The 16647-nt window shown below is 34.0% G+C and overlaps 1 protein-coding gene across 1 annotated transcript; it reads right to left on the bottom strand.

Moving 5' to 3' along the window:
* Positions 1 to 1499: 1499 nt before the first annotated feature.
* LOC137637421 (histone H3) lies at positions 1500 to 1991 on the bottom strand. Its single transcript, XM_068369619.1, has one exon. The coding sequence runs from the start codon at positions 1952 to 1954 to the stop codon at positions 1544 to 1546; it is 411 nt and encodes a 136-aa protein (XP_068225720.1). The 5' UTR covers positions 1955 to 1991; the 3' UTR covers positions 1500 to 1543.
* Between the last annotated feature and the right edge of the window lie 14656 nt (positions 1992 to 16647).

The raw sequence follows: 16647 nt of genomic DNA, 5'->3' as shown, positions 1-16647 counted from the left end.
AGAAGTATTAAGTAATAACTAAGAAGTATTAAAGTATTAAGTATTAAGTATTAAGTATTAAGTATTAAGTATTAAGTATTAAGTATTAAGTATTAAAGTATTAAAGTATTAAAGTATTAAAGTATTAAAGTATTAAAGTATTAAGTATTAAGTATTAAGTATTAAGTATTAAGTATTAAGTATTAAGTATTAAAGTATTAAGTATTAAAGTATTAAAGTATTAAAGTATTAAAGTATTAAAGTATTAAGTATTAAGTATTAAGTATTAAGTATTTGGTATTTGGTATTTGGTATTAAGTATTAAGTATTAAGTATTAAGTATTTGGTATTAAGTATTTGGTATTAAGTATTTGGTATTTGGTATTTGGTATTTGGTATTTGGTATTTGGTATTTGGTATTTGGTATTTGGTATTTAGTATTAGGTATTTAGTATTTAGTATTAGGTATTAGGTATTAGGTATTAGGTATTTGGTATTTGGTATTTGGTATTTGGTATTTGGTATTTGGTAATTGTATTATATTTGTATTGTATTTGTATTATTTGTATTCTTTGTATTATCATCATCATTATGATTATGAATATGAATATGATTATAATTACTATTATTATTATCATTATTTTTAGTTAGAACTATTATTAATTTTATTATTTATTAAATATTGATTAGTCGTATTTTACTTAATTTTATTAGTGTTATTATTATTTTGTATTATTATTATTAGTATAATTATTATTAATATCAGCATCGACCTCATTTCTATTATTATTATTATTATTATTATTAGTTGGTATTAGTACTCTTACTTGTTAGTAGTATTATTAATTGTTAGTATTTATATGAAGATTATGTGTTAGTCTGTTTTTTATTACTATAATTATGATTATTATAACTATGACTCTTATTATTGTAATAGTCTTATGTTTATTATTATTATTATTATTATTATTATTATTATTATTATTATTATTATTATCATTGTTAATATTGTTTTTATTACGAGTGTTATGTTTTTCATGATTTTTATAATATAATATTAGTGTATATATTTTCCAATAGTACTGGATTACTATATTTCGTTATTGATAGAAAGATATTGAGATAAATAGATAGATAGATAGATAGATAGATAGAAACAGATGGGTGTAAACCAATGCTTGCAGAAAGCAAGAATAGTGAACATGCAATTGCACAAAAATGATATAGATATAGCTAAATAGCACATTTATCCATTTCATATGTAGGTATTTATTTACAATGTACGATTGTATATGTATGTATGTATAAAATGTTCATGAGACACCACTTATTTCGAGGCAAACTTGAAAGGGAACAAGCAGTTACATTGATTGATTGGACAACATAGATTCATGAGGGAATAAAGGTACATAAGAGTTGTAAGGATTATTTCATATCGTATTTAAATAAGAGAGGAAGGAAGGAATGTTTTGTTTGATTTGTCAATGTCAACTTTTCTTATAAAAAGAGATTTTGGGCCCTAAAGAGGGCCGATTTTTGTTAGAGTGAGGGGTTAAGTAACAACTTAAGCTCTCTCTCCACGGATGCGGCGAGCCAGCTGGATATCCTTGGGCATAATGGTGACTCTCTTGGCGTGGATGGCGCACAAGTTGGTGTCTTCAAAGAGGCCGACGAGGTAAGCCTCAGAGGCTTCCTGAAGGGCCATGACAGCAGAGGACTGGAAACGAAGGTCAGTCTTGAAATCTTGGGCGATTTCACGCACCAGACGCTGGAAGGGGAGCTTCCTGATGAGAAGTTCAGTGCTCTTCTGGTAGCGACGGATCTCACGGAGGGCAACGGTACCAGGCCTGTAACGATGGGGTTTCTTGACTCCTCCTGTAGCAGGGGCAGACTTGCGAGCAGCCTTGGTTGCAAGCTGCTTGCGGGGAGCCTTTCCTCCAGTGGATTTACGGGCGGTCTGCTTGGTACGAGCCATTGTTGCTTACGATTTGAGTGAACAAACGCAAATGATTTTTCCGCCCTCGATTTCTCGCCTTTTATACCCTCCTACGTGACGTCACAGGCATCTGCACTCCCCATTGGTCAGTGGGCCGAAGTTACAAGCCGTTTTTCAAATGCTGAAGCTCGACATTAAGAAATAATACATATAAAATCGGAAACACAACAAAACACACATACAGACACACAAACTAATAATATGTACTCAGGCCCACAAACGAACAACAAAACATTTACAAAATCGACACACACTAACATACAATCACACAACAAAAATTCATGTTAACTGAGAAATAATGAACAGTGGTGTGACGTCACAGCGATCCTCATTCCCCATTGGTCTCTCGCCAGAACTCACAAGCCGATTCTCAGAACGTGAAGCTCAACAATTAGAAATATTCATTATAAAATCAACAACACAATAATAAACAAACTCACATACACAAACCAATAACACAAACACACACCATCACACTTATAACTAAACATTCACAAATTCTACAACATAAACCATCGAAAAATAACATTTAATGGCACACCCCAAAACTGTAATGAAATTTTCCGTCGCCTGAAAAATAGTGCTCCACATCGTCTTATCAGCCAATCAGGTTTCAGCATTTCCAGCGTTGGGTTAGGTTTGAGCACGATTTCGCAATGGCACGATTTTTCGTGAAGAGAACAAATGAAATCTAAGGCCAAAAGGTTAAAAATGAAGCTAGTCTTTTCTGACTAGTACAGAATTACTTATTTGTATCCTGAATATCAAGGACATTACTTATTCGCGACATTGACGATATTATTAAGCAATAAATATGCAAATAGGTTTCTTTAAGATCATGAAAATTTCGGCTCTACCATATTTGGTATGAAAAGCCTTAGAGTTATTTCCTATAAATCATTTTTTTTTATTAACAACTAATTATTTCAATTACTTTCTTTATAAATACATAGGTCTCACAAACCTAAGAATAACGCCATGGATATTAATATTATTCACATACATTCTCATAAAGAGAGTATTCAACAGAAAACCTACTATTAACTAATAACTACTATCTACTATTACACTATAAAATAGGGGAACTTTTAAGATCATAATATAAGAAAGTCAGTACATAATGATTTGTAACAAATCAAACATGATTTTAACATGACATTCAGCCAAAAACATTTTCACGAATCATCATCTCAAGCCTTGATATGTATCATGTAAGGGATATATAGATTTAAAAACATAAATCGAAACGTATTTTTTATTTAACATAACTTGCATTCAATATTTATAAACACTCCATACTCCACACAGAACTTTTGAAAAACAGTACTTCTTTCGTGCATATGTATTGCATACATAAATAACTATTTCAATATAAATACATGTGCATATTACAGACGCCTCTTGGAATTCTATTGAATATCATATTCATATATATAAAAAGAGGAGAAAAATTGAACATCAACATACCTTTATCAATTTATAACTATATATATACTTATAGGATTTAATGAGTTTGAGAAAATTCTTAAGATATGTCACGAGTAAATAACTTCGTATGCAATAATGCTCGGATTTCAATTCAAAGATCGTTTACCATTTTTAAACAAGCCCAAGTGAAGTCAAAGTTTTCATACAAAAGATTTATATAAAAAATAATAAAAATCGAAATAAGATTTATAAACACAGTTTTGGTTCATGTCTAAGAGTCATTAAAAACAGGATTCTTTCTCCTTCACGATATCACTTCAATTAGAAATATACAATTACAAAATCACAAATTCGAGTACATTTCATATCAATTAACCATCAGTACAAAAAAAAAATTACATAATAAATCAGCATTGGATCAATAGATAAATTACAAACTTGTATCAATATGCACAAAATTAATTAGAGAAATATTTCATTTCAAAACAACTATTACGTCTGTATAACTGTCAAACATCAGGTAGTTTTTCTCATAATTGGAATGAACATTCCAAATGCCATCAGTATTTAGGAAATCAATGCGTATATATATTAAATAAAAAACAATAATTCTTACAAAAACATATAACTATAAACGTCACTTACTAATAATAGACAATAGTACATGATAAGCGGGAAACACACATTCTTGAATTAAAGGAAGACATTTCTCTTATACAATATTAGGAGTTCATACAATGACATTACAGATATTACATAGGATTCCTATAGTCATTAAGATTATGATTAGACAAAAGTACAAATAAACACTAGCCACACAAATGATACAAACAGAAATCTTAATAGACATTTCACTCCAAGTTGTTTTATTTTGTAATTAAACATGCTGGAAAATTACATATTCACAGCAAACAAGGACTGCAGGGATAAAAAAGCAACGTTCAATTAATGCAAATTACGATTTCTAAACTCAAATCAGCAAACAAGACATTACAATACACGGAAAACCTATAACAACAAAAGCTACATTTTTAAATGGGTTATGGGTTCCTACACAAACAATTACAATATTAAGACTCATGAAAGATAAAGTTCTTTTACATTCGTACATCAAACAGGGAGCATAACAACAATGCATTTTCTAAAAACATCTCTAAAATTACTTTGATGTGGCAGATTAATGACACTCCTTTAAAAAAAGGTTTAATATCAGGGTTACCAAATTTTATACTATGACATATGCATAAAAAATACAACCATTAAAAACATATGTACAAATAAACAATCAAATTTATTCTCATAATGTTCTTATATCAGCAAAGTTAATGTCATTTTCAGGATGATACACAATGTCGATATAGAATCCATACGATTTACAACACTTTTCATAAAAAGAATAAAAAATAATTTACTAGCTGCAAATCATTATACTAATTTTATTATAAATTTGACTTCCTTAGACAATATCGGGACTACTAATACTTCATACAAGATTTAAGTGGAATTAACAATGACAATATGCATTCCTTCACTGTAAACCAACTACTGGTAGATTATCAAACAAAATAGACCTACCACGAGAAATCATACAATAAGAACATGACATTTGTGGTACCATATAAGATGAATATAAAAAAATTCCGACTAACATTTCATTTACAAGGGTTCGTAATCTCAATATTATATACATTAAAAAAACTAAATATGATTTTCTCAAAACCTTTACTGCAAAGTGTGTGTACTCAGTTTTAATATAAATTTTTAAACATTTACACGCCGTGAAAACTATCAATCCATGGTTCCCTAAGGTCATTCATTTCCATCGTTGTTTTTCAAAACATAAACAAATTATTAGATACAAAATAGATTTAGTTCATATACAACAGGTCTCTAGGCCCACATATACAAATCACGACTTTTAGAGGTTGTTGAATCACTATTTTATTCTTTCATTCAGTCACTCCATTGCATATTATTCTTCACATAACACAGACTATCTTAGTAACAGACTTCAATAGTAAAAAAAAGGGATAACTCATTTATTTGACGCTTGCATTCTTACAGTTTTTTTTTATATATTTTTATTAGGAAATAATTATTCATTTTTCCATATTATAACTTACAGGATCTGTTTATTATCTACTATATTTTCGTACTTATCTTTTTGGTAAATTTATGAAACACTTATTTCAAATTATTATATCTTATTGTTAACATTAACTAATTTAACAATTCTTTAAATGCTAAATATTAACATTTAATAGTTTCATAAAGTCATAAAAGTAAATCACACAAGAGAGCAATACTTGCAGTCGTTACCTAGTGATAAAAATTTTTACACTAAGTGTAGGAAAAAATACTAACAGGACCCTATTTGAGAAGTTTCTACATTAACTGCAAGATAAACGAGACAAATAATTAGAACAACAACTACAAAAACGATATCAAGAACGATCAATTATAGTATCTATTAATATAACATAATAATGCATCAACACAGGGATTATTTGTAATAATAACAAAGTCAATACTATATGAAATGAAAGAAAAAACGTCGGGTTTCATTAAGTACTAGAGTTTTCAGGGATATTTAAGTATATTGATATGTCAATTAAGGGCATTTAACTAGTTAGAAAAAAGATTATTGGTAGTTTTCTAAGTATTTAATTACTCTACCAAAAATCAAGATTAAACATTCTATTGTAGAGACTCCTCAAGCACATAATTAACAACAACATTAATGAACTACAACGTGTGACAACGTGTGACAAGTACAATAATAAATGAAAATACCTTAAACATTCACATTTCAGTCCAACATCAAAATAACCGGACATCTATCTGTTAATATGATGACGATAATACAAATATTGTCGACAAACACTAGGACCTTCACAAAAAAAAAAAAAAAAAAAAAAAAAAAAAAAAAAAAAAAAGGCTCGAAATATGCTCATTCTGCAGCGAATTTCACACTTAGGATTCCACCCACAAGGAAGAGGTTGAAAAGGAGGAGGAGGAGGAGAAGGAGGAGGAGGAGGAGGAAGAGGAGGAGGGTAAGCCACCTTTTCTATGTAAACATAGAAGGCAATGCTGAAGTAGTCACTAGTGAGCAAAGGAAGGATGCAGTGCCCATGTATAGTTCTGGCTGGAATTACGCGAGGTAGAATTAACATCTAACATCCGCCCAGCCACATGTATGGGTAACAATAACATTGTTGGCATTTTTTACATTCTTCCTTTATTCAAGGAGAGCAATAATTACAAAAATACTAAGGTATTTGTAAAGGAACGGGGGGCTGAGGTTTTAATTCTTCATGTACAGGAAAACATTTAAAAAAATATTTGCGCAGGAGGGTGAGGAACATATAAATTAACAAGATATGATTGTGTTAAGTCTAACCCACCCAAAAAATTACATTAACGTAAGGTAACTTAAGGAAGTTTCTAAATATTGTGTATAATAAGGGTAGGGATTATGATAGTGATTGGAATACTGTTTTATTCTCAGTACACTCCTATATTATGTTTTTTTAAGGGTTGCTAAACATCCGTATTAAATGTGTATTGTGACACTTCTGCTTTACATTTTTAAATAGGGATCCTGAGATAAAACTGTCCTTAAATAAACTCAATTCAAGGGTTTGTAAAATGTGACATTAAACTAAAACATATTTGTATCTAACGACAAATATATTCAAAGACAAAAACATATGATTATTAAGAATTGGCATCACGATTAAAAACTGAGATTTTCTACCCATTATTAGTATTAGGTATTATTTCTCAAACGTAAAATATAGCAAAATTCTGAAGAGGCGCAATAATGACAATGAAAGAGAACCTTCTACCAAGGAGGACAATAAGGGTTTCAGCCGCCAGACCAGATCATTGGGGAGGAGAAGGTACAGATTTTTAAGGTACATTGTTATCAAAAAAAAAAAAAATAAAAAAAAGGAGAGTGGCCTGCATATGTTATATTTGGGTCACGCGATCTTCGGTCATAACCTGCAGAAAAATTATATTTATTTAGAAAACATAGGGATATAAGGAGAGGGAGGGAGGGAACTTTTTGTGATACAAAGTCTGGATATGAGGTTATTTTGGAGGTTGACGGGTCCTTTCATGGGAGTCATTTACAATCTGAGAATAAGAAGGTCTACATGACATTTAACTATATAAAAGGATCTATAACTCTAGCTCTTACTCTTGCTCTTGCTCTTGCTCTTGCTCTTGCTCTTGCTCTTGCTCTTGCTCTTGCTCTTGCTCTTGCTCTTGCTCTTGCTATAGCTCTAGCTATAGCTCTACAAATATCAGCAGATTTAATTTAGGCATGACAAACCCTTTGAATCTATTTTAGAAAATTTTTTTATTAGCTTAAATACGTGTTTGATCTTTGGGATCAAGTATTAAAGCATACTTATGATTTCCTTAAAAAGTTACTGCAGCATAATCTCTAAGGAAAATGATACAAAACCATGAATGATTTAGGCAGCACAATTGTTCATAAAGAATGATTTACAATTCTATTGACAAGATCGTAAGCAGAGATCTCGACTATTTATCTATCACTTTGAGGTTTAGAAACCAGGTGAGCTAATGGGAAATACAGAATATCAGAACGACTCGCCTTTCTGTTTTGAATTGTAATCTATCCATCCTTCAAAAGAAACTGGAAGAAGGGACCCTATTCCACAGGGGCCAATGGTCCTCATAAATAGAATAGACTAAGCCAGTTTTTAACTCATAACTAGACACAAATACATGTGGTTTAATAGCTACATGTTGTTAGGGAAGTGAGAAAGAGGGTGGCTTTAATAAAACACTGCTACTTAATTATTATAATGGTTTGCAGGATTTCTGTGACATACTGAGTTGACCAGCAGGGTTGCTTTACGCCTGAAAAAGAGTACATAGTCGTAGGTAGGAAATACAGAGAGATTTAAAACAAAAAATACGCTACAAACGCCTCAAAGAAAAAACAAACAACGTCAAATTTAAAACAAGATTAGGAGATAGCTAATGAATAAATAAAATAATCCATAGGAGATTTTTCAAAGTTAATTCATTTGGAAGAAATGTATACTTCTGCTAAAAACCCATACTTTGAACAGTAAAAATACATCAATAAAAGGTGTACAACACAAAATAAAAGGGACAAAGAGAAGACAAACAATATGAATAAATAAAGGAGGGCGAGACGCATAAATATTGAATAATTATAAAACTTTAGTTTCGTTAAAACATATAGAGATATATATCTTGGAAACATACCTAACAAAAGAAGGAAGACAAATATTAAAGTAACCAGGAGCAAGATACTAAGCAACGACAGTGAAAGACCGAGTCGGAGAACAGTTTTTGCATTATATCAGTCACCTGGAAGAGTTTTTACAGTTATAGACGTTCTCTCAGTAAAGTTTTTGCAGTAAAGTTAGTGTTTTGGGAGTATTTCTCAGGTTATAGAAGTTGTCTGAGCAATTCTGCCATTAATTTTACTCCTATGAAAGCGTTTTTAACGTTATAAATGCTGTGAATGCCGTGTGAACTGAACAAAATTTTGGCAGGCCTTAGTTTTACTCTTCTTAAAACGTTCTTAACGTTATAGATGTTGTCTGAGGTAAGTTTTTCCATTATTTTTAATCTTTTCGAAATGTATTTAACTTAATAGATGTTGTCTTTACAACATTCTGGGATGAATTTCAGTCTTTTAGAAGCATTTTTTAAGTTATAGATGTTGTCTTTACAACATTCTGGGATGAATTTCAGTCTTTTAGAAGCATTTTTAAAGTTAAAGATGTTGTCTCTACAACATTATGGAAAGATTTGCTGTCTTTTAGAAGCATTTTTAACGTTATAGATGTTGTCTTTACAACATTCTGGGATTCTTTTCAGTCTTTTAGAAGAATTTTTAAAGTTATAGATGTTGTCTTTACAACATTCTGGGATGATTTTCAGTCTTTTAGAAGCATTTTTATCGTTATAGATGTTGTCTTTACAACATTCTGGGATTCTTTTCAGTCTTTTAGAAACATTTTTATCGTTATAGATGTTATCTTTACAACATTCTGGGATGAATTTCAGTCTTTTTGAAGCATTTTTATCGTTATAGATGTTGTCTTTACAACATTCTGGGATTATTTTCAGTCTTTTAGAAGAATTTTTAAAGTTATAGATGTTGTCTTTACAACATTCTGGGATGATTTTCAGTCTTTTAGAAGCATTTTTATCGTTATAGATGTTGTCTTTACAACATTCTGGGATTCTTTTCAGTCTTTTAGAAACATTTTTATCGTTATAGATGTTATCTTTACAACATTCTGGGATGAATTTCAGTCTTTTTGAAGCATTTTTAACGTTAAAGATGTTGTCTTTACAACATTCTGGGATTATTTTCAGTCTTCTTGAAGAATTTTTAACGTTATAGATGTTGTCTTTACAACATTCTGGGATGATTTTCAGTCTTTTAGAAGCATTTTTATCGTTATAGATTTTGTCTTTACAACATTCTGGGATCAATTTCAGTCTTCTTGAAGCATTTTTAACGTTATAGATGTTGTCTTTACAACATTCTGGGATCAATTTCAGTCTTCTTGAAGCATTTTTAACGTTAAAGATGTTGTCTTTACAACATTCTGGGATTATTTTCAGTCTTCTTGAAGAATTTTTAACGTTATAGATGTTGTCTTTACAACATTCTGGGATGATTTTCAGTCTTTTAGAAGCATTTTTATCGTTATAGATGTTGTCTTTACAACATTCTGGGATCAATATCAGTCTTCTTGAAGCATTTTTAACGTTATAGATGTTGTCTTTACAACATTCTGGGATAATTTTCAGTCTTTTAGAAGCATTTTTATCGTTATAGATGTTGTCTTTACAACATTCTGGGATCAATTTCAGTTTTTTAGAAGCATTTTTATCGTTATAGATGTTGTCTTTACAACATTCTGGGATCAATTTCAGCCTTCTTGAAGCATTTTTAACGTTATAGATGTTGTCTTTACAACATTCTGGGATTATTTTCAGTCTTTTTGAAGCATTTTTATCGTATTAAATTTTGTCTTTACAACATTGACAACATTCTGGGATTATTTTCAGTCTTTTACAAGCATTTTTAACGTTATAGATGTTGTCTTTACAACATTCTGGGATCAATTTCAGCCTTCTTGAAGCATTTTTAACGTTATAGATGTACTCTTTACAACATTCTGGGATTATTTCCAGTCTTTTAGAAGCATTTTCAACGTTATAGATGTTGTCTGAACAAACTTATGCCATTTCTTTACTCTTTTGGAATCGCTTTCAACGTTATAAATATAGTCTGAACAAAATTTTGACATTAATTTTAGTCTTCGGGAAACGTTTTTAACGTTATGTATATAGTTTGAACAAAATTCTGGCATTATTTTTAATATGGCTGGGTTTAAACGTTATAGATGACTTGATAAAAGTTCTGGTATTATTTTTCAGCTTCTGGAAGCATTATTAAAGTTATATATGTTGTCTGAACCAAATTCTGGCATTGATTTTAGTCTCCTGGAAGACATAATTGAAAAAAAAAAGGTTTTGGCACTAATTTCAATCTTCAAAAGCGTTTTTAACGTTATATATGTTGTAAGAACCAAATTATGGCATTGATTTTAGTCTCCTGGAAGACTGTTTTCATAAAAAGGTCTGGCACTACTTTTAGTCCTCTAAAGATATTTTAACGTTATAGATGTTGTACGACCAAAAAATTGGTATTATTTTTAGTCTCCTGAAAGCGTTTTAATGTTATAAATATTTATGATAATAATTTTGGCATTAGTTGTAGTCTTCTTAAAGCGTTTTTTACGTTATATATGTTATCTGGAAAGGTTATGGCATTATTTAAATGTTCTGACAGCATTCTAACGTTATATATGTTATCTGCAATTACATTTTTGTCCTCTAGCGGCGTTTTTACGGTTACAGAATTTGTCCGAACACAAAATTCTGCCATTAACTTTAGTCTTTTGGGAAAGTTTTTAGCTTTGTAGATACTGTCTTGGCATTAATTAGTCTTCTGAAAGCGTTTTTAACGTTATACATGCATGCATGTGGCAGCAAGAAAAACCATGTAACATATGATTACATTGTTGCCCCCTTGAAATGAAATATCGACTTACAGTGTGATAACATAGATGGAATCTTCTACAAAGAGCAAGGGGACACAGTCTTGGGGAGTGGAATCTCACTAATATCAGCAATTGGGTGTAAATGTCTTGGGGAGTGGAATCTCACTAATATCAGCAATTGGGTGTAAATGTCTTGGGGAGTGGAATCTCACTAATATCAGCAATTGGGTGTAAATGTCTTCGGTTTTGAAAGCACACACAACCGCTAGGAGGACACACTTCGTACTGTCTTGACCTTCCGCAGCACTTGACAATCTTGTCTCATTGAAATGTTGTTGAATCAAGTATCAGGACTCGTTGACCGATACTGAGCTTTGGTACAGAGCAGGAATGTGATTTGTAAATGGTCATGGCCTGGTCGGTGTTGGCAGCAGTGAGACACTTGAAAACCTCAGTTTAGTTTGCCACTCTTCTGAATGACCTAAGCCGGGATGAAACACTAATAAGGAAAGGATGACCATAGAGAATCTGCACATGGGAGCATCCAGCAGGGGTCAGTATATTCCGAAGCTGCAATAGTGCTTTATCGAATGATTCACAATTCAGGTTCCAGGATGTAGTGTTCTTGATAATAAAGTGACGATGGGAGGGGAGCCTCCACCAGGGGTTAGTGTATTCCGAAGCTCCAACAGTTCTACAAAAAAGCTTCAAATTCTATGTTCCAGGATGTAGCAATATTGATGATAAGGTGTTTACAGACTTCACTGCAGCTCCTGCATGATCATTAGACTCGGGGTAATGTGGAGAAGTGATGTTGTCATGAACTCCAATTAATATGCACATTGCTTGAAGTCATTACTGGAAAATGGGGGTCATCAATCAGTTCTTAAGGAGAATGGCACACCAAAATCGTGGCAAAAGACAGAAAATTCTTAGAACTCTTGGTATAGTTGTGTCATGTCATCAGGGAACAACTACAAGCCAGTCTCATAGAAATAAATAAGAAGAATTTCCCAGCTACATGGAAGAAGTCAGATGAGACACTTTAAAAGGGCCGAGATGGGAGGTCATCAAACATGTAAGGTTCATGCTGCTGACTGGGGAGAAGCTGTTGGCAGCATTCAAAGCTTTCAATTTTACTTTTGGTATCTGCATGGATGCTTGACAGAAATACTGTCTGCCTTACACAATGTCGTGTAGCTTCTATCCCTCAGGGATCGTGGAGTCAGTCCATGGTGCATTTACGGAGGCCTGAAGAGATAATGATCCAGGGTCAGGGTCAATACATCACTAACTTTCCATTCGTGTAAAGGCTGTCACGTAGCTTCCAATGCTGGAGGGCGGAAGGGTGGAGGTTGTACCGATTGGTGGAAAAACGACTGGAGACGTAGTGTCTGAGACAACTGTATCTTGATTCCGAGATGAAAATTTTCGGATTTCTTGTAGAACCTTATCTTCTTCAATGATGCGTCCTGTTGATTGGTCGTTAGTAAAAGTAGAAGTGGAAGTGCAAGCAACAATGTGCCTGATGTGCAATCGAAGTTGTGACGTTTTCTTCATCTTCAGGTGTGAGACAACTGGTTGGGGAGCGAGACAGGTATGCAGAGCTGTTTGCCTGTGTGCAAAACAGCTGTGAATATGTAGGGAGCAACTTTCATTTTGAGGCTGTGAAGATGTAGGGAGCCACTTTCATCTTGAGGCGTTGTAGACGTGGATTCTCAATAGCATCTAAAGTGTAGTGGTTGACAACCAGTAACAAAGGACAAAAGTCCGTCATTAAGGGGATATGTTGAAGTCCAGAAAACTATAGATGGAAGTAGCTCAAGCTCTATGACAGTGTAAAGAGTTTCTATATCCATAAATAAAAGAGAGACACATTACACAAGACACATTCAACGTCTGCCATTATCTGGGAGTAGGATATATCCGCGACCATATAGGCATTAGGCAACTGTTTGTAGATAGAACCACAGGCAAGGCAGGATTGAGGGGAACTAGGACAGGTGGTGAAGTCAGAGCTGTCTTGACTTTCTTGAATGATTGCTCATGGTCAGGCATCCCAATGAACAATTGTTTGGGCCTCATAAGTAGGCGTAGGGGCTGCGCTGCTGCTACTATGTCTGGAGTACAAGCGGCAGTTTATCAACGAGACCCATAAACGACCTGAGGTCTGTGACATTGGAAAAAGTAGGTAGGCCAAGTATAACATAACTTGTCGGGGTCTATTTGATTGAATTAAGGTTTTCAGGAATACTGATTTCCAAGGTAATTGACACGGATATCATTTAGTCTATTTATATAAAAAAATTAAAGATTATTCAATTAAAACCATAACATTTAATGTCATTGTAAAAGTTAAAGAGTTTTCAGAAGACCTGCTTCTGAAATAAATCTAAAAATGTCACTTGCATGGTAGGACACTTCCTTTCCAACAATCTTGCAAGGATGAACCGGCCCCCCTCACCTCGAACGTCAAATAAATATCTATTCCTTAAGTTATCATAATTGGGGTATTCAGTCAACAAATGCCTCATTGTTAGAGGAACCAAACAGTCATCACAATACTGTTGATGTTGGCCATTCAGCAGAAACTCGTGAGTCAACCGAGTGTGACTAATACAGAGACGACAAAGAGAAGTCTCCCATTTTCGAAGGAGATATGACATTTGTTTGTTAATTCTCTCATTTTATTCCCATCTTGACTATCCTAGTGCTGCTGTTGCCATTTATTGTAAAGCAATTTCTTGATGTTAGGTAGGATTTCATTAAAGGATACCTTCTTGGCAGCAACTATGATGCTGCATTCTTCGCCAATGAATCTGCCTTCTCATTCCAACACAAAAAAAATGGGCTGAAACCCAACATAATCAAACCATTATACCTCTCCTTCCAATAATAAGACATTTTAATATCTTTAAAACTAAAGGGTTACTAGAATTACAAACTTCTAAAAGCTTCAAGAACACTCCTTACATCACTAAAAATGGTAAAATTACCCTCCTTCATCGCTATTTTCTCAATTGCAGTTAGTATGTCTTACAGTTCGGCAGTAAATATGGAGGCTGTTAGAGGAAGTGCACCTCTACATTTAAAATCATTACTATGTACTCCAACTCCAATGCCATCATTATGTATAAAAGTCGATCCCCCTATGTTCTTCAACATGTTCCATAAAAAGAGACCTGGATTCTAAGTCAGTCATATTCTTCTCCAATAAAATATTTACAAAAAGATATCTCTGGTCATTTACATGCAGGCGTTGATGATGCCTTTAATGAAAGCACCTTAATTCTAATTATATCAAGACTGTTTAAAAATCGTTTCACTCAAAACACACAAGGTTGAGATTTTGGGTGCAACTCAAAGTATGTTGAGTGACTTACATGGCTTGCAGTCTGAAAGGCTAAAGAATTAGGGAGTCTTTGCAATCTAAACCACTACAGAATAATACCAGAAATTCGGTAAAGATCTAGAGGTAACTCTCCAGCATCAACAAGGAGACTTGGGATAGGCGAGGTTCTAAACGCTCCTGTCGACAATATAATACCACAATGATGTGTATTGAATCTAATATGTTTAACCGGCTTGGGGTGCCTGAGGAGTATATTTCACATCCATAACTGATTTTGGAAAAAATATATGCATTTTATAATTTAAAATTAGTAATGCAGTCAGGCCACCATGAGGTCTGGGACAATACTTTTACAAGATTCAGAGCTTCAACACATTTAGCTTTTAACGCTATTAAAGGAGAAACCCATGTAGGCCTACAATTAAATATCAAACCTAAAAATTTAGCTGGATTTGCACATGGTATCCGTTGACCTTTAATGTATATATCTAGGTCTGATGTACTGCCAGATATAACAAAAGGGATAATTGTAGTTTTACTTGTCAAGAACTTAAATCACTTCATCGTCAACCGAACCTGACATGAATGCCGTAGGACATACACGCCTACCCCGTGACGTGCCGAAGCGGCGACAAAGCCGCCCACCACCCACCAATCGCTCGAGCCCCAACGAACGACTTCTACAGCCACTTACTACCTCCCATCCGCTGCAGTTTTGCTACTACCACTTCAGATTCGGGGCAACCGCGAAGAAATGTGCCATCGACTGTCAGTGGCCAAAAAAAGTGTAAGTAGGCCATCGCTTGTGGCGGTGACCTCCCATGTTTCTAATCTTTTCTTTTTACAGGATGCAGGAACAGGCGTGCGATTTTTGGTAGACACGGGTGCTGGTCGTTCTCTTTTGCCAAGGAAACTCTTCAAGGCACAACGTAGTCTGTCTACATCTGCCGACGTCCGCTTGCTAGCTGCCAACGGATCTGCGATACCCACCTACGGTTACGAGAGCCTCACATTATCGTTCGGAAACGGTAAATTCAATTGGAAGTTTCTCGTTGCTGACGTCACAATGCCAATCCTCGGTGCGGATTTCCTCTCTCATTTCCACCTTCTGGTCGATGTCGCCCACCGACGATTGGTCAACGCAGACTCGTACTTGTCGACACCTCTTCAACCCGCCCCCTCTAACCTCGCTCTCCACATCAGCGCACCCACGGATGCCTACGCCCACCTCCTCACGTCGTACCCGGAAGTTTTCCGTCCAGAACTTCACCAAACGCCCACGGTTCCTGCCAAGCACGGTATTTATCACCATATCAAGACGACGGGACCCCCTGTCTTTGCAAAATTCACACGTCTGGCACCGGAACGATTGACAGCCGCCAAACAGACGTTCGCTGAAATGGAGAAAATGGGCCTTTGCCAAAAGGCCTCCAGCCCATGGTCGTCACCCTTACACATCGTTCTGAAGAAAGACGGCTACCTCCGTCCATCCGGGTGTGGCGGGATGTTGCAAGAACAAGCCCCACACCCTGAATCACACCTACTGACAATGGTCCCACAACACAAACTTTCCCCTTACTTTATCAACTGGACTCTTGGACAGAAGGAAAATTTAAACAAAACATATCCTTAAAACTAAATTTCTTAAACTAAAATAAATCAAACTATAAGCAATCAAAATAAACACTTAAAACTAGAATCACCAGCATCAAAAACTTTACACTATATATACCATAAACCCCATCCAAATAAACGCAAAAAACCCTAACAAACTTAAATCTAAACCGCACACCAAC

This window comes from Palaemon carinicauda, unplaced genomic scaffold, assembly GCF_036898095.1.
Source record: "Palaemon carinicauda isolate YSFRI2023 unplaced genomic scaffold, ASM3689809v2 scaffold724, whole genome shotgun sequence".
Classification (NCBI taxonomy): Eukaryota; Metazoa; Arthropoda; class Malacostraca; order Decapoda; family Palaemonidae; genus Palaemon; species Palaemon carinicauda.
The sequence above is the reverse complement of the archived record's forward strand: the minus strand, read 5'-3'. Positions and strand labels throughout refer to the sequence as shown.

Excerpts from the sequence above, each read along its gene's own strand:
- LOC137637421 (XM_068369619.1), bottom strand. The coding sequence starts at position 1,954 with ATGGCTCGTACCAAGCAGACCGCCCGTAAATCCACTGGAGGAAAGGCT.